We start from the raw sequence: 23,170 nt of genomic DNA, 5'->3' as shown, positions 1-23,170 counted from the left end.
GGGAGAGGCTGTGGAAAGGGGCAAAAAAGAGTCAAAAAGCAGGAGCGGTCCATTGCAATGCAAAGGGCTGATGTTTATTGAAGTGTTTTGTGCTAGGCATGGTGCTTTCCATGTGCCAAATCATTGAATTGTTAGCGATGTTTGTGTGGCTGTGGTTGTGTTATGCTTTATACATAAGGAGTCAGGGACAGAGGACAGAAGAGACGACATGCAAACATATGAATGGAATAGAATGGCATCAACATGCACAGCTGTTAACAGAGAAGCGACTTACAGAGGAGGAAGTGTGGCCTTGGGACGGCACTCTAGTGGCAGAGCCAGGACCAGCAGCATCTGCTCAGTAGAGGTGACAGAGGTATCACCCGAGGGCTGTGTCCTTGGCACCCAGAGATCCCTGCTGTTGGTGTCCAGGATGCTGGTGGAGAAGGGAGAACAGGGCAGATGAGTGGGGGGGGGGGCAGGCTGGGGCTGGACGGGACTCTCAAGACCGTGGTCACTTCCTGAAGGGGCAGGGACTTTCCGTGGGTCTTGTGGTCACCGTCCCCATTCTGTCTCAGTGGTTACATTTATTTCCTTTCATCAGTGACTCCTCTTGAGTCTTAGTCAGCTTTTTAAAGATCCACTCAGTCTTTCTTTCCTATCCCTCTGTTTTTCTTAAGAGTAGGAAAATTTATTTATTTGTTTATTTATTTATTTTTGTTTTGTCTTTTTGAGACAGGGTCTCACTGTGCAGTCCAGGCTGGCCTTGAGCTCACTTTGTAGCCCCGGCTGGTCTCGAACTGGCAATGATCCTCCTGCCTCAGCCTTCCGAGTGCTGGGATGACAGACGTGTGCCTTCAAGTTTGGCCAAGAGTGGGAAAATGTATTGGAGAAGAAGAAGGGAACAACCTTCCTGAGAGACAGGAGCAGTCCTGAGTGGGTTGCCCTTTCGCATGCCTCTTGTAAGATCGCTTCATTTTTAAAACATTGCAAGTAGCACATCACTACCATCTTCACAGTGTGCCACTCGACTGCCTTGAAAGTTTAAAAAATGACGTGCTCCTCTTTTTTTCTTTAAGCCAGCATGTTTTGTACCTGTTTCAGGGTGTGGTATGATGTGTCAGCTGTGTATTCAGTGTGTAACGATCGAATCAGGCTCAGAGCGTTTCCCTCCCATCCCATACCCTGGGACCCGTGTTATCTCCTCGTGTTAGGAAACACACTCCTCTCTTCCAGGTCATATGAGACCTGCTGGTGTTCCAGGGTGAGAAGGAGCCAGCACGTGGCAAACACGTTAACCTGCACGCAGGGGCAGCTGGAGGAGACAAACATCTCGGTTGCCCCTAGGACCAGTTGGACATTTCTGGTGCGTCCCGGCGGTGACCCTCGGACAGCCTAGAAATCCGTGGAAGGCCTTAACGAGGCCCACTGATAGCAACGTAGCCGGCCGAGGGTCTGGTCTGCGTTTATCCTGTAGTTCTCCACTGTTGCAGCATCTACTTTTCCTTCGCGAAATTTCTTGCTGACGTTGCATTCTGGTTTGCTCAGTCTTTCTATTTTGGTTTGTACTGCCACATGGCCTTCATTACTGAAATTTTTTATCCCTTTAACATCTGTTGTACAAGCTCCCTCATTATCTTTATTCAAAACTTTCTTGGCTTTTCATGTATGTGTAATTGTGGAGAAGCATGAAAACTCACTTGTGAGTCTTCTTTCTCCTTCCAGAAAAAAAAATCTTGTGACTTTTATTATCACGATGTTAACTTTATGCAGTTATTGAGAAGTTGGTTTCTTGCTATCTAGAAAAAATGGTCTGTGTTCCATTTATTCCAATATATATGGTTCTCAGTAAAATTTTATGTTTGGTTTCTTATGTGTCTGGGAGATATTCCAGTAATTTATTTCCAACCCTATATGATTGTGAATGAGACATTTTCTGTTATGTTTTAATGAGTATTTTTTGATACGTATGAAGGCTATTAGAGTTTTGCTTACTTATTTTGGAACAAAATTCCTTCCTGAATTGTTTCTTCTTTTTATCCCATCATGGAAGGTTCCTCCTACTCCTTGTTTATTAAGCTCTTTCTTCTTTGCTCTCTCTGTCTTTTCTAATCATAAAGGGATGCTCAGTGTATCCAGAAGACTTGCTAGCAACTATTGGAATCATATTTTCCTTTTGGTCTAAGATGATGATGTATTATACAAATGACGAATGATATAAATGCTTTTAATGTTTAGTCATCTTTCTATCCCATGTATTTCTGGATTTTATTTATGCCAAAGCTGTCGAAATTGTAAATGTCTGTTATCTGTTAGTGACATTTCCAGTCTCAGTGGACTGCTTTTGCTTCTTTCTTTCTTTCTTTCTTTCTTTCTTTCTTTCTTTCTTTCTGTCTGTCTGTCTGTCTCTCTCCCTTCCACTTTCTCCCCCATTTCCTCCCCCCCTTCCTCTCCCTTTTCTCTCCTCTCCCCTCCTTCCATCTTCTCCTCTCCTCTCTTCCTTCCCTTCTCTTCTGTTCCCCTTTCTCTCTCTCTCTCTTTCTCTTTCTTCTTTCTTTCTTTGGGGATTGAACCTGGGGCTTTTGCACTGACAACATTCCCAGTTTTTCTTTAATTTTCTTTGGGAGGCAGCATAGTCCAGGGAGGACTTGAACGGGGGACTCTCCTGTCTTACTCCCCAGGGCTGGGATTACAGGCCTGGGCCTCCATGTCTGCTCCATCTCAGTGGCTTTCTGGGATTTGGTGCTTCTGTGGAGTCTCTGCTTCCTCCTCCTGCTCCGGCAGTCCCAGGAGTATCTCCAGCTGCCACTGTGCCTCTCTGGCTGGCAGAGGAGCTGCCAGGAACAGGACTCTAGGGCATAGGATGCCACTGGGGATATAGCACCGCAGGAAAAATTTCAGATTTCTTTGCAAGGGGAAGATACAGATGGCCTGTGGTTGGTGGTGGGACTTTACAGTCAGAGATGCGCTACTGTGAATCTGCCTCAAAATGCTCCCCTCACTCTGAGCACACTCCACTCATCGCTCTAGCCATTGTCTGTAGCATGAGCGCCTCTTCCGTGGGTGTCTTTAGCTGTGCTGTTGTGGCTGCCTTGATGTTCTGAATCGATTTAGAATATCGACTTTCACATTCATTCTACTTTGAGAAAGAGCCGGAAGTCACATGGTGCCAGCTCTGGTGAATAAGATGGATGAAGACATGTGCAGTGTTTTTATTTAGCAGAAATTGCTGAAAACTGTAAAATTTTCGACAGTGGCAGGAAGGATGGGATAAGCATTTTGTAGAAAGAGTGGGCACTGGAGGGAGGGTAAAGGCAGTGAATCTTTTACTGCAGTAATTTATAAAAATCTAAGTGTTCATGTTATCGGATCATATCTTGGGTGCAGGCAGTTCTAGCTGTTGGCATCCAGTGCTCAGTGGCTTGTCCATGCCCTGTGGGATGTGGATCCTGGTTTTGAAAAGAATGCTGATCCGGGCATCCACCTTTGGCCCTGAAGTGCAGAAGAAGCTGCCCTTCCAATAGGACATCCTCGGAGGCTCCTGGATTGTCCCAAGTGCAAATGAAACCCCGGCATTTGAGGTAGAGTACTTGAAAATGGAGAAGGATACAGTTGCAAACCCATATTTTCCGAGGCCTGGGCTCAGGACCTCTTCGAGTGCTGGCTGGATGGCTTTGGTTAGATGAGTTGAAAGAGGCCATGCACAGTGACCTTGCACTTGGACCTCTGTTTCTCTGTGCCACGGTTTTACAAAAACAATAAGAGGCTGGATTTGGGCCCAAAGCACACCTAGAAGCTGCAAGATGCACCAGTTAAGCCAAGCACGTTCCATTCCTGCGTGGGCCCCTTCCAGCCACTCTGAGCTCCCGAGGAGAGGGGAGGTCATCTGCCACGGAGGGATTTTCCCCTGCTGTAAGCATCATGAGGACTAAGAATTTCCTCTCGATGAAACCTCTGGAAACAGCATTGGATGCAGTCAAGTGGATGCGGTTTCTCTGGTGTAGGGGTGCTTGGCCGGCCGGGGACCACAGTGCATTTCAGGCTGAAGATGCTTAGAATCTGAACATACTTTGGGAGCCGATGATTAGCATGGGGATCACTCCTCTGCAGTAAAGTAGTCAGGTGTGATTTCTGGCAAGGTCTTGGCAGAGAGTCATGAATTTTGGGTGTACAGGCTGATCCACCTCTGTAGCCACCAGAGCCAGCTGGGGACTGGACCAGGAGGGCAGTGATGCTTGATATTCGTCCCCCAGCAGCCTGACCTGCGTTTGGAAGAAACACCAGGCTAACTCTTGGGTTCACTTTGCTGGCTTACAGTGTAGCTCTGCTCTGTGTGCCTCTCAACTGGAAAGGTCAACCTCAAAAGGCTGATACGCGGGTCAGTCACACACAGCACGTGTTTAGGAGGCGTGAATTCCTTCCCTTCAGAGGCCTCACCCTATTTAAGAGCAGTCGCTATAAAGTATAAAATACTCTGTAGTTTCCAAAAATGCTAACAAGGCAATCAAGCCCTTTTAACTTGAATGGCGCCTTTGAAAGATGTCACTCTGTGGAGGTGATAAAGAAATTGGACTGCATTGTTGGGCTCAAAGTTAGCCTAATGCTTCTCTCTTTGGGGGACTCAGAGAATTTAGTTACCCTCACTGCCCTTCAATTTTCAATCTGTTAGTCATAGATGATAGGACTTATAGCTGGGGATACAGCTCAGTGCCTGCCTGGCAAGTGTAAGATCCTGAGTTCAATTCCTAGTACAAAAGTAGGCCTTATGAAGTTATTTGGTGAGTAAATCAATTAGTATAAGTAGACTGTTTAGAATAGTATCTGATACATAATGTTATCTATTTTGTGGTTTTGTTTTGATTTGTAACTGGAAAATCATTGGTAGAATTGGTTTGGGGATAGAACATTTAAAAAAAAGATATTCCTCTAGTGCCATAAGCAATTCATAATCCTTGGAAAATACAGTGACAGGAAACTGAAGAGCCCCCAAGATGCGATGCTAGAGACCACCACCATCGCGGTAGGAGCACTGACTTACACAGTGAGCAATGTTGTAAGTACAGATTTGGGCCTGATTATTTTCACTTAACATGGAAGCATCTTCCCACAGTGTAAAATTATTCCTAAAGGCATTTCTTACTAGTGTGTGTGTGTGTGTCTGTAGTACAGAAGAGTGGTGTTTGTTTTTGGGGAACTGGTACATGCATAGAACTTACCTTACCTCCCTTACTTTTTCCTCCCTCTAATCTTTCCTCACCTCCAAAACTCTGTCTTCTGGCTTCCTATTATTTGTTTGTTTGCTTGTTTATATTGTAGGTTTCTTACGTAAAAGAAACCATGCAATATTTAACTTTCTGTGTCTGACTTAACGTTGTCTAGCATAATAGGATCAAGTTCTCTCCATTTTTCTGCACATGACATGATTTCATTCTTCTTTATGACTGAATAGTATTCCATTGTGTGCATATAACCCATTTTCTTTCTGTATTCAATTGCTGATGGGCATTGAAGCTATTTCCAGAGCACAACTATTATGAACTGTGCTGTATCTCTATAGAACAATGTCTTCAGTAGTTTCAGAAACATACCCAAGAGAGAGATAGATGGATCAAGTGGAGTTTCTATTCTTCAGTTTTTGAAGAATCTCTGTACTGGTCTCTATACTGGTTGTACCTGTTTGCATTCTCATGCACAGTATAGCAAATGCAAAATCTTTTCTCCAACATCCTCTCCAGCAATCATTGCTTCAAGCATAATTAATTTAATGGCTGAGGGTAAGATCACATTGATCAAGCATAGCTTGTGATGCCTTTTCTTGGTGTGGAACCTGTAGGTGGACCTCTTCTTTTGGGGAGGGATGAAAGATGTCCCCCAACTACCCGCCTCAGAGCTGTGGCCATGTATATATATCTGCTTAACAGTTGTTTTCAATGTCTCTCTGTTCTTAGGCTAAATTCCCAAAAATGAAGCCACTGGGTCAAAAGGGTGAACATTTTTAAGGCTATGGATAAATAATAACAAACTATTTTTCCTAACTGTTCACAATTAAACGCGTAGGAGGGAGCAAATTATTCCTAAAAGAGTGGATAGGTCTGAGCCTCTTTGTAACTCACACAATAATAAACAAACGAAGAAGGAGAATCCTTGAAAGATTTCAAAATAAAAGTAATTTCAGAGTTCATCAATCTTCTTAATGTATGATTAGAAACATGACAAAACAAAACAAGAGCCCGGCACTTTGGGTGTCTTGCATGATTTGCAGATGGTCTGGTGCCCTGTTGCACTAGCTCTGCAGTGGACATGGGCCATCCCGTCGGTTCTGGCTTTGAGCTGCCACTGGGACAGTTTGGCTTCAACGCGACTGTGTTTGGCAGTGAACGGGTTACATGCAGCTCTCTAAGACGTGGCTTCTCCTTTCTCCTGCCAGCTACACGGTGGGCACTGTCCAGGAGAACAATGACCAGGTCTGGAAGTTCCAGAGGTACTTCCTGGTGCAGGAGTACTGCAGCCGCCTCAACATCCCCTTCCCCTTTGTGGTCTTCGCCTACTTCTACATGGTGGTGAAGAAGTTCTTCAAGTGCTGCTGCAAGGAGAAGAAGACAGAATCCTCTGCCTGCTGTGAGTGGTCTCCCACTTCCACCGACACTGGGCTCAGAGAAGCAGATGGCTTCTGGGAAGTGGGTGAGGTCCTTACGGTAACAGGCAGGAGATGGTAAAGGTCTGTCCCAGGCATGCAGCTGCACATCTCTGAAGATCGAGCACCAGGCCAGAAGGAATAGACAAAGAAATAAGGAAAGATAAAGATCTACTGGATGGTTGATTTTGGGAGAATCACTTGCACACACGTAACAGTAACACAGGTGGTCTGGTGAGCTAGCAGAATTCATGGGCTAATATCAAGTCCTGACCCTGAATATTCAAGGTGGCAGTGCAGTGTCAAGGTAGCAGTGGGGTCACATGTCCTAAACCGTATCATCACTTCTAACCTAGGCGGCCACCAAAAACTGGTGGAAAGGTTCCCATTAAGTGTCTAAGTAGGAGGATAAAAGAAAGAAAAATTACTGAGTTCTTAGAAATTCCAAAAGCAAGAGCCTTCCAATGTCATTTCCCATAGTCTTCGCTGGGAAATTTGTTTTTAATGATCTCCTCCCCCACCCCCAAGTTTACTGTAGAGCTGAATTTAAAGCCAGCGTTGGTGCAATGATGGATAGAAATGATGGATAGAAATTGGGGAAGTCAAGCAATGCGTGAGAAGGAAACCACACCCTCCAGAGTGAATTCTGTGGAAGTGGTGAGGTTGTGGGAGGGGTCCTCTTCCTCACAAATGCTTTCAGATCCCGGGAGGCAACCATGGAGCAGGTACTCGGCCTTGGCTCCAGCGCAGTGGTCTGCTGCTGGGAGCCAGACCTGAGATGCAGCAGAAGGTGCCCTGGGGAGCTTGTGGTGCAGGACGAGAGGGACCTGGGGAGGGCAGGCTGAGTTAGCACCTACCTGTCACATGTCCCCTGGGCATTGTGATTGCAGCGCTAAATGGGGCAGAAGTCACCTGTGCCCTCAGCCAGGGCCCAGAAACCAAGGGAGGGGAGTGAAAACTTAAAGTCTCATCGAGAAGTGTGGACTCACTAGTTTTAGAGGGTGTCTAAGGTGCTGGTGTAACTGCAGGGAAGCACAGACTCTGAACTAGCGTGGATCAGCAGAGGCTTTCCTGAGCCATTCACCCAAAGGATGAATTGGCATCAGCCAGATGAAGACTGGGGCTAGGAGGAGGTCAGGGTCTGAGAGTGATTCGAGGGGGTGGAGAGAGGTGAAGAAGGAGGCGAGAGGAGTCCCCGGAACTCAGGGTCCAGGGAGACTCCTGGGGGACCTGGGCGTGTCCCGCAGTCAGTGTCACACAGGCCCCCAGTCCCTGCCCAGCCCACATGCCCCACTGTGTCATCTTGAATCCCTGAGGAAAGAGAATATGTAGACAAGAGACCCAGCAGTGGAATGAACAGTGGTGAGAGTCATGAATCATGCCTCCCGGGGCCTCTGGGATGACTGGATTCGCTCTCTGGAAATCAGTGGGGCAAAGAAGCCCCCAGGGCCTGTTTGGAAGGAGCCTTAGATTGCTTGGGAAAAGTGTGCCCCTCAAATCCTGGTGCTTTCTCTTATGACTTGGAGGAGAGGCGGGAGGGTTTTGTGACATTTCCTCCCACCAGAGCACTATGCCTACGCCTACACCTACGAAAGGTCCTTGATAAATGGAAAGTGAATGGGGGAGGAGGACAACTGGGGACATGAAGAATCTTCTGTTTTCCACACTCAGTTTGCCAGGGTAAGCTGGGCTCGCATCTTTTCTGGCTATTCTCAGGGGCTGTGTTTTCCAGGGGCTGCTGGACATGGTGGTGTTTCCTGGTCCTTTTCCTCACAATATCTGAGAGGGTGACTGATCTGCTCATGTTCCATGTGGGCTGATCATTCCTAGCCCATTCCTAGTACCGCAAGTGTTTTTCTGGTTGAGAGAGTGAAAATGCAACTCTTACCAACTTGGAAATGGTAATTGGTGGCAAAGAGAAAACATCAGCTTGCCAAGAATCACTTTGTGTGTGTGTGTGTGTGTGTGTGTGTGTGTGTGTGTGTGTGTGTGTGTGTGATGTTCTTTATTTATGAATGGAGGAGAGATGCCAGGGGCAGACCTTAAATATTGGTCTCGACCTACTTCTGTGGCCTCCCCAGAACGCTAACCTCTACCAGCTGGCTTCCACAGCACAGCTGTGCCAACCACTCCCCACCCCTCTCATAGTTTAAACAGTCACCATCCATCGTCAGCTCTCTTGACACCATTATTTCAAGATCTGACATGTCGCTTTGGGGGTGTCAGTAACTCTCACGCGTATGTAACCACCTCTCTTGAAGAGTGTTTGGATGGTTTGGACAAGCTTCTCTCTTACTCTCTATCCTTGTGCCTTGGGAGACAAAATGTGCCCTTTCTAACTAAAGGAATTTTAAAGTCTTTATATCAGAGATGAAGACCAGAAGTTCAGAGTTAGAATTTCGGTATCAGAGATCATATGTAAATATTGGAGGCGTTTGATACCGTGTCCCAGGATTGTCTTGAAGTCATGTTAGAGATGAGTATCTGTAGGACCTGAGAGGGGACCAGAGGGACCAGTACCTGGTTAGGGAAGGCTTTCAAGTTTGTTATAAATGGGCCCAGAAGGGAGAAAAACCAGTGGACGAAAGTTTCAGTGAGGAAGACTTTTGACTCCATATATAGAAAAAAGAATGTTTAAAAATGAGTGCCATCTGGAGATGAATGAAGTGACCTCTAAGGTGGCGAGCTGCCCATTGGGGTTCTAGCTGGGCACTGGTGACAGAGGGGCTGTGTGGCATTGTCTTTCATTCAGCCTGGGATCAGTGGAATCAGGAAACTCAGTGTGTAAGGAAGACAAATTGTTCAAATCCCAAATTTGGGGTGAGGTTCCGCTGGTGAAACGCATGCTTTGCTTCCCAAGCTTGCTGGATGATCAAGCGTGATGTGGACATGAAATGGACACAAGTCCCTGCAGCGTGTCCAGCAAACAGAAAGGTGCTCCAGCTCAAAGAGGCAGGCGGGTGGGTCAGGAGTAACTGGTGTGAATCTGGACCTGCCCGGTGAGCCCCTAGCAGAGACAGACACGTGTGAACTGTTGGCCTTCGTCTCTGAGCAGCTCTTCTTCTCAGGCAGGAGCAAGGAAAGGGAGAGGAGGGTGTCCCCAGAAAGTCAGGGTCCCTCTCCACCTAGGATGGAACAGTGATGACCAGAGGGTCAGGGCCTGGTTTGCTAATGCCTGGTCTCACTGATCAGGCATTCTGAGTCCTGCATGCACAATCACTCCCTGCCCATCACAGAGTCTCGGTTCCAGAAATCCCTGCCTGTTCCACTGCCAGAGCCCTGATCTAGCGTTCATTCCTAAATGTGCTTGGCATTTGCTTCCATGCCGTGGGGAGGCCGAGAGTTCTGTTTACTTTGAAATTGCCTGTCTTTGAGGGCAATGCAAGCTTATTCAGATAACTTCTAGAAGGGCAGAGTCCAGATGTTCACTTTTGGTAATTGTTTGGGATATCTTCAAGTTATAAAAAGGATGCTACCCAATAACGGCATTTAAAAAAAAAACCATATATTTTTGTGTGATTCAATGAGCAATCTATATTCCTTATAAAACATTTCAAAAATACAGAAATATATAACTAAAGATCACAGGCACATGTAGCCAACAAAGAACAGATAAATATTGTCAGCATTCTGTCACTGTTTTCCTATTACTGTTGTGTGGAAGCATAATAAATGGGTTGCTCTATGAATGCATACTCATAACTTAGTTTGTTCTTTTAACCAGAGGTACACAATAAACATCTTCAATACCACAAATGTATTTATTACGTTATAATAGATGTATATGCATTCTCACTGTCCAATCTATCCCTATTCTAATTAACTGTGAAATCGTCTACCCCATGGCTGTACCATAATGAACAAATCCCTTGTTGTTAAACAAGTAGGTTGTTTTGATTCTTATTATCACATGACGTGATAAAGAATGTTATGTGCTCCTTTTGAGCCTCTCCATGATTTTTCTTGGGGTTAGTTCTAGAGGAGAAAGTTCTAGATGGAGGGTGTGCGCAGTCTGCATATTGCCTGTTCGCCTGCCCCTTCTCTCCGGAGCTGGAACAATCAGCAGACTTTTCCCATCCTGTGGGCCGCCTGTTTCTCTGCATCCTTCCTGACACAGAGCGCAGGCGTTAAATAATTAGGAAACCAAGAGCCTGCTAATGTTCCAGGAGAAGTGAAAATACCCTGTCATCATTTCACCCACATTCCCCTGACTGTGCCAGAACGTGGCCAGCTTCTCGTGGTCATTTGTCATTCTTCGTCTCCTCTCACCATCTGGGCTTGGGAACTTCAGTCTTTTCAGTGTTGATTTTTCATACTCCTCTTGGTCTTCTACATTTGTTTTAGTTGGATGAAAAGACATTGGGAACGCATTGCTAGGACCATTATGATTGTTTAAAAATGTGGTTAAGGACTATTTTGTAAGCTGAATTATCACCATTTAGAGATAAATACATATAGTTGGGTGTGGCAGCATGTGCTTATAATCCCAGCTACTTGGGAGGCTGAGGCAGGAAGATTGCAAGTTTGAATTTGGCCTGGGAAATTTAGTAAGACCTTGTCTCCAAAAAACTGTGGGGTGCAGGTGGGGATGTAAGTCAGTCATACAGTGCCCCTGGCTTCCATCTCATGTACCCCTCCCTGAAATAAACTTGCTTAGATGGGGTTTGTGTAAGTCTAAGCACTTCCATATTGATTCTTTGACCCTCCATTAATTCTTTTTAAATGCAGGAAGATAGACTAAATCCTAAACTCTAATATGAGAATGAATAAATTTAAATGGTAAGTTACAATGAAAAGCTACCTTGGTCAGTTCCAAGTGAACCACCTGCACAAATGTATCGTATACTGCTTTGTTGTACTCACGGATTCCTGAGGGGGTTTGCTGTGCACCATGCTCATACCTGAAGTGTGGGGACAGTGACAATCAGGTCTTGTTCACCTGCTCTTAGCATTGTAAGCAACTGAATGAAGACTGGAGCATGTCACCAGCCAGCTTAGAAGAAAGAGAAAGGCTAAAAGGTGACAGTTTCCTCCCAGATCCACACCCAGACCGTGTGGTTGACAAGGACAGAAACAACCTGCTCGGCTTCTTTTCCTCCCTTCCAAAGCTCTTGCCACATTTTTAGGCTGCCCATTGGGAAACCACTGGCAATTACCCAGCTGAATGGTTCAACATTTTTATGCCCTCAGAATAGGAAAGGAACATGTGCGCATCACATGTGAGAACCACATTCACTAGTGGGGTGATGTTTCTAAATCACGGAGCACACAGGCAACAGTGGAGTTGATGTCTGTTTGGAATAAAGATTGTGTGCTTATTCCATACGAGGACCTCTGATTCTTCACTGCTACCTGGAGAGTCATTCCTGTCCCCTCACCCTGCATTGTCACTGATACGTAACAGTAGTCGGAGCATCCAGGACAGAATCCAGCTCTTCTAATTCCGGCGTCTCACAAAATGCCCAGCAGGTGTTGGCTGGGAAAGCAAGCAGCAAAGGAAACAACTCAACATCTTTCTTTTCTCGTTATTCAAGGTTTCAAAAATGAGGACAACGAGACCTTGGCATGGGAGGGCGTCATGAAGGAGAATTACCTCGTCAAGATCAACACGAAGGCCAGCGACAACTCAGAAGAGTACGTCAGGTGCTCCTTCCTGCTTTGCAAAGCCCTTTGGGAGCCAGAAGCCAGCAGAGTGTAGACAGTTTATTTGTCCACTGTGGAGGCAGCCACAGTGCCGGTAGACATCACCCAGGCAATTGCAGATGACACACATGTAGAGTTTGCCAGACTTCCAAAGGACAGGGTCGTGGGGGGAAGGAGGTAGTTAGAGCCTGCCATGGAATCGCCACAGAATCAGGTCACAAGAGCCACCGCGGCTGAGCTGGGTTTCAGGAAACACCACAGGTCACGGGCAGATAGCTTTATCCTGCAGGGGCAACCATCCGTTCATCTCTTTGAGGTCAAAGTACAGAGATGGGAAGATGGAAACACATTTATTAGTCTGTCATAAGCTCTCCCTGCAGTCTTGAACATCATTTTCAAATTGCATGGGGCTGTTACAGTAAATGCCCACATAATTCATGAACGTAGCTATTGAGCGTCTTATAGACAGGGCCAAAGTTTAGCTAAGTCTCCCAGTGGTCCCTAAGTAATGGGTTATAAAGTCTATGAAAGCTCATCCACATATAAGTGCAAGGAAGCCCTATGGTAGGTTTCACACATTGCCAAAAGCGCTGTTGGATGCTTGTCTCTGGGAACGCGGATGCCCTGTGTACTTGGGGAGGGAGAAGAGGACAAGAGACAAGAGGTCTTTCCCTGCCCATCAAAGTCAGCATTTATTCGATGTCCTCCTCCCTGTGACAAGAAGGACATTCTGCTTTGTTTACTACCCAAAAACCCCAAAAGGTGAATGCATCTGACCCTTGATTGAGATGAAAATGTAAATGACCTAAGTTCTGCCCCTTAGAAGATTGAAATGAGGCTTCTCTCAGCCCCTCTCTCTCCCTCTCTCTCTCCCTCTCTCTCTCCCTCTCTCTCCCTCTCTCTCCCTCTCTCTCCCCCTCTCTCTCTCCCTCTCTCCCTCTCTCTCTGCAGAATGAGGCATCGGTTTAGACAACTGGATACAAAGGTATGGCTCTATTTATAGTCTGGGAACTAAAAATAATCTCCAATACCTTTGAGCTTTCAGTTAGAAGTCAATAGTGATAGTCAGAAAGTAAAAAGAAGTTAATTGTTTAAAAAAAAAATAGAAGGGACTCTCTTCCAGTTTTCTCCTTTTACCAGCTATTAGCTGGGAGCTGGAACCCAAAGGCTTCCCACGCCTCCAGCCACTTGGAAGTGCCACACCCATGATCTTTAAATCATCTCTGCCTCTGTGAAAGCAGGGCTCCCTCCTTCTTCTCTCTGCATGGAGGCAGGTGAATACAAGCAATCACCAGATCACTGTGTGTGACTTTGAGAACCGCTAGGTGAACCTTTGATGCCAGTCTGATTTAGTTCCTACTTAATTTTGAGGGTTAGCTGGGAGTATAGCTCAGCAGCAAAGCACCTGCCTGGCAAGAGTAAGGTCCTGAGTTCAATCCCCAGTAAAATAATAATAATTTTGAGATTCTTTCACATGCACAAATACAGTTGTGGGTGCTGGGCATATGTAGCCAGAAACGATGACTGGGTTCAGCAGAAATTATAATTGATTCATAAGTACCAGATGCCTCTAGGCTCCTAAGAGCAGATGATATTTGCTGTTTTGTCACCATATTTGGAGAATGGCATCCTGCCTGGAGATGGTCACATTGTGGGTGTTGTGCTGTTTGACAGCTAGATGGGATGTGTATTGTAAGACATGGAGACATGAGGCTGTTCCTTATAGGAACACAAGGGCCTCTTTTTAGAGTTGGATTTTATGTTCATGAAAGGGAGGCTCTGGAGAGATTTAGACCCCGAGAGAGGCATATCTGGAGTTCTCTGTGAAGAGAGCCCTCCGAGTGGTCCGAGTAGCAGTATTGGAGGGGCTTAAGCAATCTGGTTCAAGGAGACAGGAGAGAGCGTAGGGAGGTGGCCAGGTGTTGTGCTAGTAAGGAAAATGGTCTGCTTCGGTGTGTTTTGTTGTTTTGTCTTCACTGCTGGTTTATTTGGAAGGAGCAGATGGAAAGCCAATTTAGGGATTAGGCCAAACCTCCCCAAAGCCTACCTCGGTCCTGTCCCTACTTGGGGACAGACAGAGAATAACAGAGGACATCACCAGAGTGGATGAGGGAGAGAGAGACATGGCAGGGACCGAAGCCTTCTGAGAAATTCCCTGGGCCTGGGGTGAGGAAAACTGGAGAAGTGGAGACCCCAGATGCACTAACCAGATTCCCAGGGGCTAGATCTTTAAGTACTGGGATCTGGGACGCCAGCACTGTTGGTAGGAATGACAGACCTAGGCACTGGGGTCACAAAGGTGGGCTCTGGGGAACTGAAATCATAATCAAAGTTTGTTCTCATGCTGTGCAGGCCAATGGCATCCAGAAGGCTGCAGCAGTGTCATGGGCTGGCTGTTTGCCCAGTGGGCTCCTTATCTAAGTTCCCCCAGGCGCCACCCACACCGCACGCTGTGTGTGTTTGGGCAGAATTGGGGCAGATGGCAGGGGAACCTCAGCTGCACGGCACAGAGCCCTCTGTCACCCAAGTGTCCCCTGCCTCTCTTCCCTCCTGTGTGTTCCCCTGACCCTTACCCTTTGGCATTCTCTCCGGTGTCCTCTTGCTGCTCCTCTGAGCAATTAAAAACATCCCCTCCTTTCTACTCACAGGATTTCAGTGATCATCTTCAGACCTTTCAATTCTTAAGCAAGCTTTGAGAATGTCTCTTTTTCTCTTTTAAATTAATAGCATTTAAAAAAATGTTTCATTGAGCTATTATTGACACAGACAATGTACTTGTGTATTACTTAAGGTGTATAATTTGATGTTTTGATTCACATATACATTGCAAAATGATTATCACACTCCAGCCCAGCTAATTAATGTATCTGTCACCTCTGTGTAATTGCTATTGGTGGGGAATGTGTGTGTGTGTGTGTGTGTGTGTGTGTGTGTGTGTGTGTGTGTGTAGAGTCCTAATTTAAGACATTTACTTGGGCTGGAGAGATAGGTCAATGGTAGAATCATTGCCTAATATGTGCAAGGCCCTAGGTTCAATCCTCAGCAACACAAAAAGGAAATCAGACCTATCCTTTGCAAAATTCAGCCGTGCAGTGTAGCGCTGTTCATTGCAGCTCCGGCTTGCACAGTAGCTCTCAGGGATTATTCATCTCCCATAACTGAGACTCTGAGCCCATTGGCTGACATCTTCCCGTCCATCATCCTCTGACCCCTTCTTTTTAAAAGGCTAGATAGTTTCTCATGGTGTATGTATTAGGGTATTTCTATATTTTGGCTGTTCTTGTGAATAAAGCCACATTGACTGCACACGTGCACTCAGAATTTTCCTGATTCTGATCGCAATTGTTTGGGTCTGTACATAGGTGTGCTGGTAGCAGGTTTTGAGGAACCTATATCCTGTTTTCTGTCACTGCTGTACCAAATAACATTCCCATTACACCTCTAGGGTTGGATCTGCTCATCTTTGACTGTTTGGTAGAACTCACTCATGAAGTTATCTATTCCTAGGCTAGCTATTACTAGAAGGTTTTTTTTTTTTTTTTTGGTCTTTTTGCTTTTTATCGGTACTGGGGATCGAACTCATGACTGCCTGCTTGCAAGGCAGGCGCTTATGCTGCTGAGCTAAATCCCCAGCCCCACTAGAAGGTTTTTAAATGCAGATTCTTTCTTTGTGTTTGCTGTGGGTTTGTTCAGGCTTTGTATTTCTTCTTGGTTCAGTCTTGGCAAGCTGCATTACTCTGAGACAAGTTGGGGTTCCAGTGAAGTTGGTGTTAATGCTGCACCTGCCATGGGGTGCATATTGCACCTGGTGGATGGCCTCATGCATGGCTGTCACACCTGTGCCCATGGAGTCCCCCATGTAGGAAACTCATTTATCCTGGAAGGTGACCTTGTGGGTCTGGTTTAACCATGGCTGTGGTGCTGACTTTGTGTTCCTTAAGGCTTGCAGGAAAAGTTCAGCCCAGGGAAGCCCCTGGCTCCTCAATCCAGAGTGAAAATCTAACGCACAGAGTAGTGAGTTTTTTTTAAGAATTTGTCACTTTTGATTATCATTTGGCAAAACCAACTCTTAGCTTTGCTGACTTTTCTATTGTTTTTCTGTTTCTTTATTTCATTTATTTTACTCTTAGAGTTTTATGTTCTACTTTAGACTGCTTATTAAAGCCATTTTACTATGAATAAAATCCCCTGTATGGGAAAAGAATGTTTCCATCTCATTATATCAGAAAACAAAGTTGTTCATAACTGACCTTAAGTCTGTCAGCAGGGGTCTTGGGTCTTATTTATTTTGGCAGTCGTTAGGTCACTAGCCCACCCTTTTTTTAAGTTAAAAGAAGAAATCATTACTGTATTTAAACATAGATTTTTGCCTTGGGTGAGTGGTATAGCAAGTTGGAAACCAGTCTCACAGAAATTACATTACACCTATGAACTTTTACCAAGGACACCAATATGGTGTGTACTTTAAAATGAGTTTACTTGTCTTGTATAATTAATTTGTGAAACATTCATCCATGACAAATAATTTCATCATACCTTTTGTTTAAGTTACATTTTAGGGTTTATACTATTTGTGTATGTATGTATTTGTGAAGCAAGATTGTTCATTTATTGGGGCTGGGGATTTAGCTCAGCGGCATAAGCGCCTGCCTTGCAAGCAGGCAGTCGCAAGTTCGATCCCCGGTACCGATGAAAAAGACAAAAAAAAAAAAAAAAGATTGTTCATTTACAAAATGTTGATTCACTGATATGTTGTTTTATCAATATTATAATTTTACAAGACAAAGCTTTGTTAATGTCTCATAGCTTTGTTATTATGCCTTCACACGTAACATTATCATTTTCATGTAGTACTGATGTGCCATTGCAAGCTGTCATTTCAACAAGGGAACCACTAGTGATTCATATCTAAGTTAAGTTAATTGGCTTACTAATTGGCTTACTAATTGCTAGTGATATGATTTGAGAAATTAAGCAATAATTGGAGCTTGAAATGTCATATGCCTCTGTTATTCTGTCCTAACCCAGATGCACCATGCTTATTATTTAATGTATATGTCTGTTCCATGGGAAAGCCATTGAACAATCTTTTAAAATTTGAACATTGGAAATTGTGATTTTAAAACCAATTCTGTCCTTATTTCTTTCCAAGCTTAATGATCTCAAGTGTCTCCTGAAGGAGATTGCTGCTAAAATCAAATAAAGTGACATGAACTGTCATGAAAAAAAATCTAGTTATAGCAAGGTAAGTGGTACTAATGTCTTTTTTTTCTTTGCTCTAACAATGCACACATTTTAAGCCTGCCTACCTTTTATTCCTTTCTGCTTTCTGCACATACGGCCTGCATACTGAGTTATGCCTTCAACCCTTTTTATTTTTGTCTGAAGACACAAAGTGGTCTCTAAGGCATTAAGTTACCCAGGTTGGACTTCAATTTAAGATACTCCAGCCTCAAGACTGTTCTAAAATTATGATCATTTTTCTTACTCATTTTATTTCCAAGTTTGAAAATACTGCATTGTGCCAAAAATTCAAGTAATTCAGAGACAGGGTGATGGTGTGAAAATCTCTCTGCTCACTTCCTTCCCCACTACCTGCCAGAGGGTGAGAGGAGCCTTCAGGGCCTGATAACTGCCCTTTCAACCCACATTACCATTGTGCCACGCAGGTCGTGCTGTTCTAGGACCTGGTATTTTTTTTTTCATTCTTAGCATGATGTAATCATCATGGGATTCTGGACTGATCAGGCCTAAAAAGCATGCTCAGTCTCATAATTTATTATGTTTATTGCTATGAGATGAACACATATATGATAATGACCATTTACTAATCAAAAACTGCTTCAGTGAGAAATTTGAGGGCTTTAGTAATAGCTCACTTGCATGGTGAAAATGTAATTCAGTTAACTGGCAAAGCTGAGCTCAAGGCTTTGCTGCAGGATCTGACCATTTGCTTTAATTACACTTTTCCTTTACCTGTCTGAAGCTTGAAATCAAATGTCAAAGATGCTGGTAGGGATATGAGGAGTTAGGGGGAAAAAACCCAGCAACAAACATTCTGGGAAAGTAAATTGCAAAGAGACACGAAGAGAAATTCTTTCTCCCACCCTTTCCCCATCCTTCCCTCCCTTCCTCTTTCATTAACATTTACTGAGTACAGTTGAGAACCCAGAGCTTGCTGGCTGCGGGCTGATCACTGCCTGAGCATTAAGCACTTGAATGCCAACTCTTCCTTCTGAGGGGTTGTGCTAAAGGGAAATCACTGTGCATCAGTGCCTTTCACTCTGTGGTCACTCAGCTCCCTTCCGGCAGGGTGACAGTCACAGATCCTATGTAAAAGTCCTCTGCTGTGGAGGGCTTTGTCGGCGTAAGAATGAAGCTCATCTGATACAATCTGAAAGCCAAGCACAGCTTCCTGACACACTCACCCACAGAAGCCCGGCGTATTCAGGCAGGAACTACTTCACAAGGGTGCTTAAAATGAAGACAACAGCAAACTTTATAAGTTATAAATTGGATTTTGAAATACTCATCATTATGCTTAGCTTATGAGCTGCAAGATAGAAAAAAATAACCAGAAACAGATAAAATAATATAAAATCTAATGGTGATGGAAGAGTTGTAATAATCAGAAAAGATTAAATTCAGACATGGCCTGTACCCCTGAAACCCTCTGATCGTCTTATCTCTTGTTCTTTCTCAAATATGTTGACTTCAGTCAAATTGGCAAATGGGCTGACTCCCTTCTTATCTACCTCCTTTTGTGTGATCTTTGACCTTCATTAGTACATTGAGAATAATAAATTCATGAACCAAAATGCCTGGGGAGAAGGCCCTTCCCTCCCTTCTGGGAATGTGTGGTGTATATATGTGGGTGTCTCCATGCAAGAAGACAGTAACAAAAGGGTCACCTAAGAAATCCCATGTCTCATGCCTCCTTGATCAGTGACATCTTTAGGAGAAAAGTATTTGACAAGTCCAATTTTTGCATATGTTTTGCTTCCGGATAGAAGATCTTTTTTGTGTGTTTTCTGTTGCTCCTGTCTTTAAGATGTCCACTGAGCATTCAACTTTCTGAGCAGCTGGCTGCGTGTAGCCGGGACATTCTGCCAGGGACTCCTGGTACCTCTCTCTCTGTGAAGGCATGAGGGCAATCATCTTCCCTTACAGTTGGGTCCAGGGAAGAGACTGTCGGCCTCGGGGAGGGTGACCTGGTGCATATGAAAGGAGGCAGGGAGCTGACCTGGGGACAGGTCTTGTCCAATCCTCCCATCTCCATCCCTGGGTCTTCCTTTGATCCAAGTGCTTGGGATATGTTACTTCTTTTTCTGTCCCACACAGAGCGTGGAAAGATGTGAGAATCTGAGTTGAGCATAGTCACTGAAGGTTTTCCCTTCAGACTTATAGAGGACCATTGTGTGTGGGGAAGAGTGATGTCCCTGTAGGTTTTCCTCTCTATACAATAATCCCCCAGTTCTTGAGTTTGCTGTGTTTAGATTCTGAAAGTGAAAGAATCTGAACTCATCCCTTGGGTGTCATCCTGTGACTGCGTTTTGATAATTATTCCAACTTTTTATTACCGACTACTTTTATTTATGTAGAAACCGCAGAGCAGACAAAGTGCTCAGAGTCTCTCTGGGTCATCTCCGCAGCTGAATGAACTCAGCCTTGGTCATCAGCCTCTCTCCCACAGTTCACACTGGCAGACTGGCCAATCATGCACCTCTCCAAGAAAAGCATTCTCAACGCCATTTCCATTCCAAAAGAAAATCTGTTGATCTGGGGGCGTATGCGTGTAACTGTTCCTGGTATGCGTTCAGTGTATTCTGAAACAAACCATGCACTGCCTAAGCACGCAGGGGTGAAATCTCTCCCTGACGGTGTCCTATCCTTTCTTCTACAGGTGATGTCCGCCATCTGAATCAAAAAATTTAAGCGATGCTGAAGAACAATTTTGCTATTGACTACTGAGGGGAAGTTTTCAAGTCCCCGGGTGCACTGTGGATGGTTTTTAGTTCCCCTGAGCATGCCCACCTCTGAGAACGAAGTGTGTGACTGATTTCACACTCACAAAGATTGGAAAGCAAGAGCAGTCCTGCTGCGTGCTTCCTCGGGGGCCCTTGTGACCACCTGTGTCTGGTGTCCTGTCCTGGTGCTTAAGTGGTGAAGTCTTTCTCTCATCCTTCTTCCCCCTTAATCATCTTACTTTGACATATGCATCAAACAGAAGAACATCTTTTTTTTTTTTTTTTAACAAAAAAAGAGCCGAGTCTTGCTTTTACACTTATGTTAGTTTCTCATTCCCAGTTGACTCTCTATTTTTTTGCCTTTGTATGATGTGACTGTAATACATTGATAGATGTGAAAAGACTTCCAAATCAGGCCAGATTCTAAGACATGCCAGGGTGCAGGGAACCTGAGCTTTTGAAGAAACCCTCTCCCTTCTGCTCTTGCTTATTACCTATAGAAGGAGGGGCTTGGGTAGTGACTTCCCCTGTGAAGCCCCCAGCAGGGCTATTGGAGGGATCACTCCCCTGCACCAAGGTGAAAGTCACCCAAGACAGAGCCCCAAGAGTCACCCTGATGGTTCAGGTGCTTTTCTTTCTCATTATTTTTTCCTATTAAAAAGAATGCATAGCTATGATAGACAACCAGGCATCCCAGCGATTTAGAAAGAAATCGCTCTCCCTCCCTAACATGCTCACCTCACACATCTCTGGGTATTTTGCAACTCTAGATTTTCTAGTTTTATTTCCCTTAAAATTTTTTACATAGTGTCATAGTCCTGCACACACAATTTTTTGGTAAGCCTTTTCACTAAATATTTTATCAAAGATATTTTGTTTTTATACATGGTATTCCTAAACATTCTACTAACAGTTTCACATGTTCAGCTTCTAGTAATAAATGTTCTCACTGGAAGGCTGATTCCAGTTGGCCCTTGAGGTGAACAGCTTTGTGCATGACCTTTTTTTGCATTTGGGTAAACTTCCCAAGGCTGGATTCTAAGGACTATCTATTAATCGTTGAACCATTTACAGGGCTTTTTCATAAATGTATAGAAAGTAGGAATTGTTAAATTGAGTATAAAATATAAGATACACTAAGCTACAACTATTAGAATAAAATATTGCATCTAATCTTCAGCTTAGGAAGAAGCCAATATGCTTATTTCAATATTCTGTCAATCTAGAATTGGACAGATGTCTTACTGAGCATTCCATCCCAGCCTCTGCAAGTGGTGTTATCTGAGCTCGGGAGAGAAGTGCTTAGTGTGCCTATGGCACTTTAAACTAGTTTTCCAGCTTTGAGTAGACTCGAAGTCCAGTAGATAAAATAAGGGTCTTAGAAGGAAGCTATTAAATGAATGTCCAATCAGAAAAACTACAAAAACACTCACCCAGAATTCTGTTTTCATTTTTTTCTGGGCAGATCCTTCATGACATTTGCAGGGAGTGAACACAAATAAAAGATTTCTTTTTACTTAACTCCGATAATGGCTTAAAAGGGACTCTTACTCAATAGGGCTGTCAGTTCATAGTTTCAGCTGCTGACCGATGGGACAGAATTTACATGACAAACAAATGGTCCATGAATGGAAAGCTCAAGATTTTCCATTTGTGGGAGAAATGGTCACTTCTGCCTCACCATGGCAACTAAAATACCTGCGGTTTCTGAAACCACCAGGAAGGAGATCATGTCTGCTTCACATCGGGAAAAATATATATGGCAGGAAAAAAATACTGGCCCATCTTGATGGACCATATATTGTGCTGGTCCATCAAGTTGTACAGAAAGAGAAACAATCTCAACCTGTCACTCTTGATTCCAGTGGGAGATATGAGTGAAATCAATAAATTATATTTAAAACTGTCCCTAGAAGACAATAATCAGGTCATCTGTTTCCTAATCTCCCTTTTGTGAATTTGTGTATTCCTGTTTCCACTAATGGTATCTCTGTTGGCTTAATAAACTGACATGTACCCTGAGATCAGCAGCATAAGAGATTCTCGCGTGGATCCAAGAGTTTGGACATTTCCTCAGAATTCACTTGTATAAGGCAGGGAGCTTGTAACGCCCACCTCTTCCGGGCATTTCTACAACTAGGACTTGTGACTGCCAGCGTAGCTCACGGAAATAGCGCATGCACTGACTGTTCCTCTCGTCAAAGGTGCTACATTGTTGGTGTGTATCCAGTGTGGCCTGTGTACCTGTGCGCTACCACTGAGCATTGGGAGGGTTGGTTTAAATGTGTGAGTTAATGAATTAAAAAATAGAGGAACTGTTGTATGTTGTTTTTGTCATTTGATGGAGAGTGAAGAGAAAAATGCTTTTACTGAGTCAGAGTCATTTCTAAAGAAAGTCCGTCCCCAAAGTTACAACTGAGACCTTCTGACCAGATGCAAGCAGAAGAGGTCCCTCTATTCTGGCTCTCCTCAGTAGAGACCAGTGTCAACCAGTGGCCCATTTTAGTTTAGCAACTCTCTGGTACCCAGGGGTCTCCAGCCTCCCAGTGCTGCCCCAGAATGTCATTGGTTATATCTGAGCTTACAGGGATGTCACTTGGCTCACAGACAGGTCACAGGCTCTGTGCTACACCAGCCTAGATGCCCACTGTGGGCTGTGACCTCCTTACTGTAGGCACCAGCCCTGCTAATGTGCCCTGGTCCCTCTTCTGCAGACCTTATGGATTCCAGGAGGAATCAGGGAATGATGTATAATCTTCCCCGCCTGCTGCTGCTTGGTTCACAGGGAGACCCCAGGGGTAGTTGTCATGGAAACAGCTGCTACCACAGCCTCTGTCTCCAAAGCAAGGGCTCAGGAGTCAGGCCCTGGAGAAGACACACTTCCTGGTGCTCTCTGTGATCCCCACCCAGACAAGCAGAGAGCCCTCTTGTCCTGAGGATGGAACTC

At 44.6% G+C, this 23,170-nt stretch overlaps 1 protein-coding gene across 2 annotated transcripts in view; it reads left to right on the top strand.

Moving 5' to 3' along the window:
• Trpm8 (transient receptor potential cation channel subfamily M member 8) overlaps positions 1–22,542 on the top strand; it is an 85,040-nt gene extending 62,498 nt beyond the window's left edge. The window contains exons 22-26 of one of the 2 annotated variants that reach the window (XM_063236617.1): positions 6,407–6,597; positions 12,148–12,247; positions 13,208–13,241; positions 17,409–17,501; positions 20,160–22,542. In XM_063236617.1, the coding sequence (XP_063092687.1) occupies positions 6,407–6,597; positions 12,148–12,247; positions 13,208–13,241; positions 17,409–17,459 (376 nt within the window). In that variant the 3' untranslated portion in view covers positions 17,460–17,501; positions 20,160–22,542. Of the gene's footprint in view, positions 1–6,406; positions 6,598–12,147; positions 12,248–13,207; positions 13,242–17,408; positions 17,502–20,159 lie in introns of those variants that run through there. The other variant, NM_001173090.1, reaches the window with a different exon arrangement.
• The last annotated feature ends 628 nt before the right edge of the window (positions 22,543–23,170 follow it).

This window comes from Cavia porcellus, unplaced genomic scaffold (genome assembly GCF_034190915.1).
Source record: "Cavia porcellus strain 051 isolate PalLab524CR breed Dunkin Hartley unplaced genomic scaffold, mCavPor4.1 scaffold_26, whole genome shotgun sequence".
Classification (NCBI taxonomy): domain Eukaryota; kingdom Metazoa; phylum Chordata; class Mammalia; order Rodentia; family Caviidae; genus Cavia; species Cavia porcellus.
This window is presented reverse-complemented; position numbering and strand designations above follow the sequence as displayed.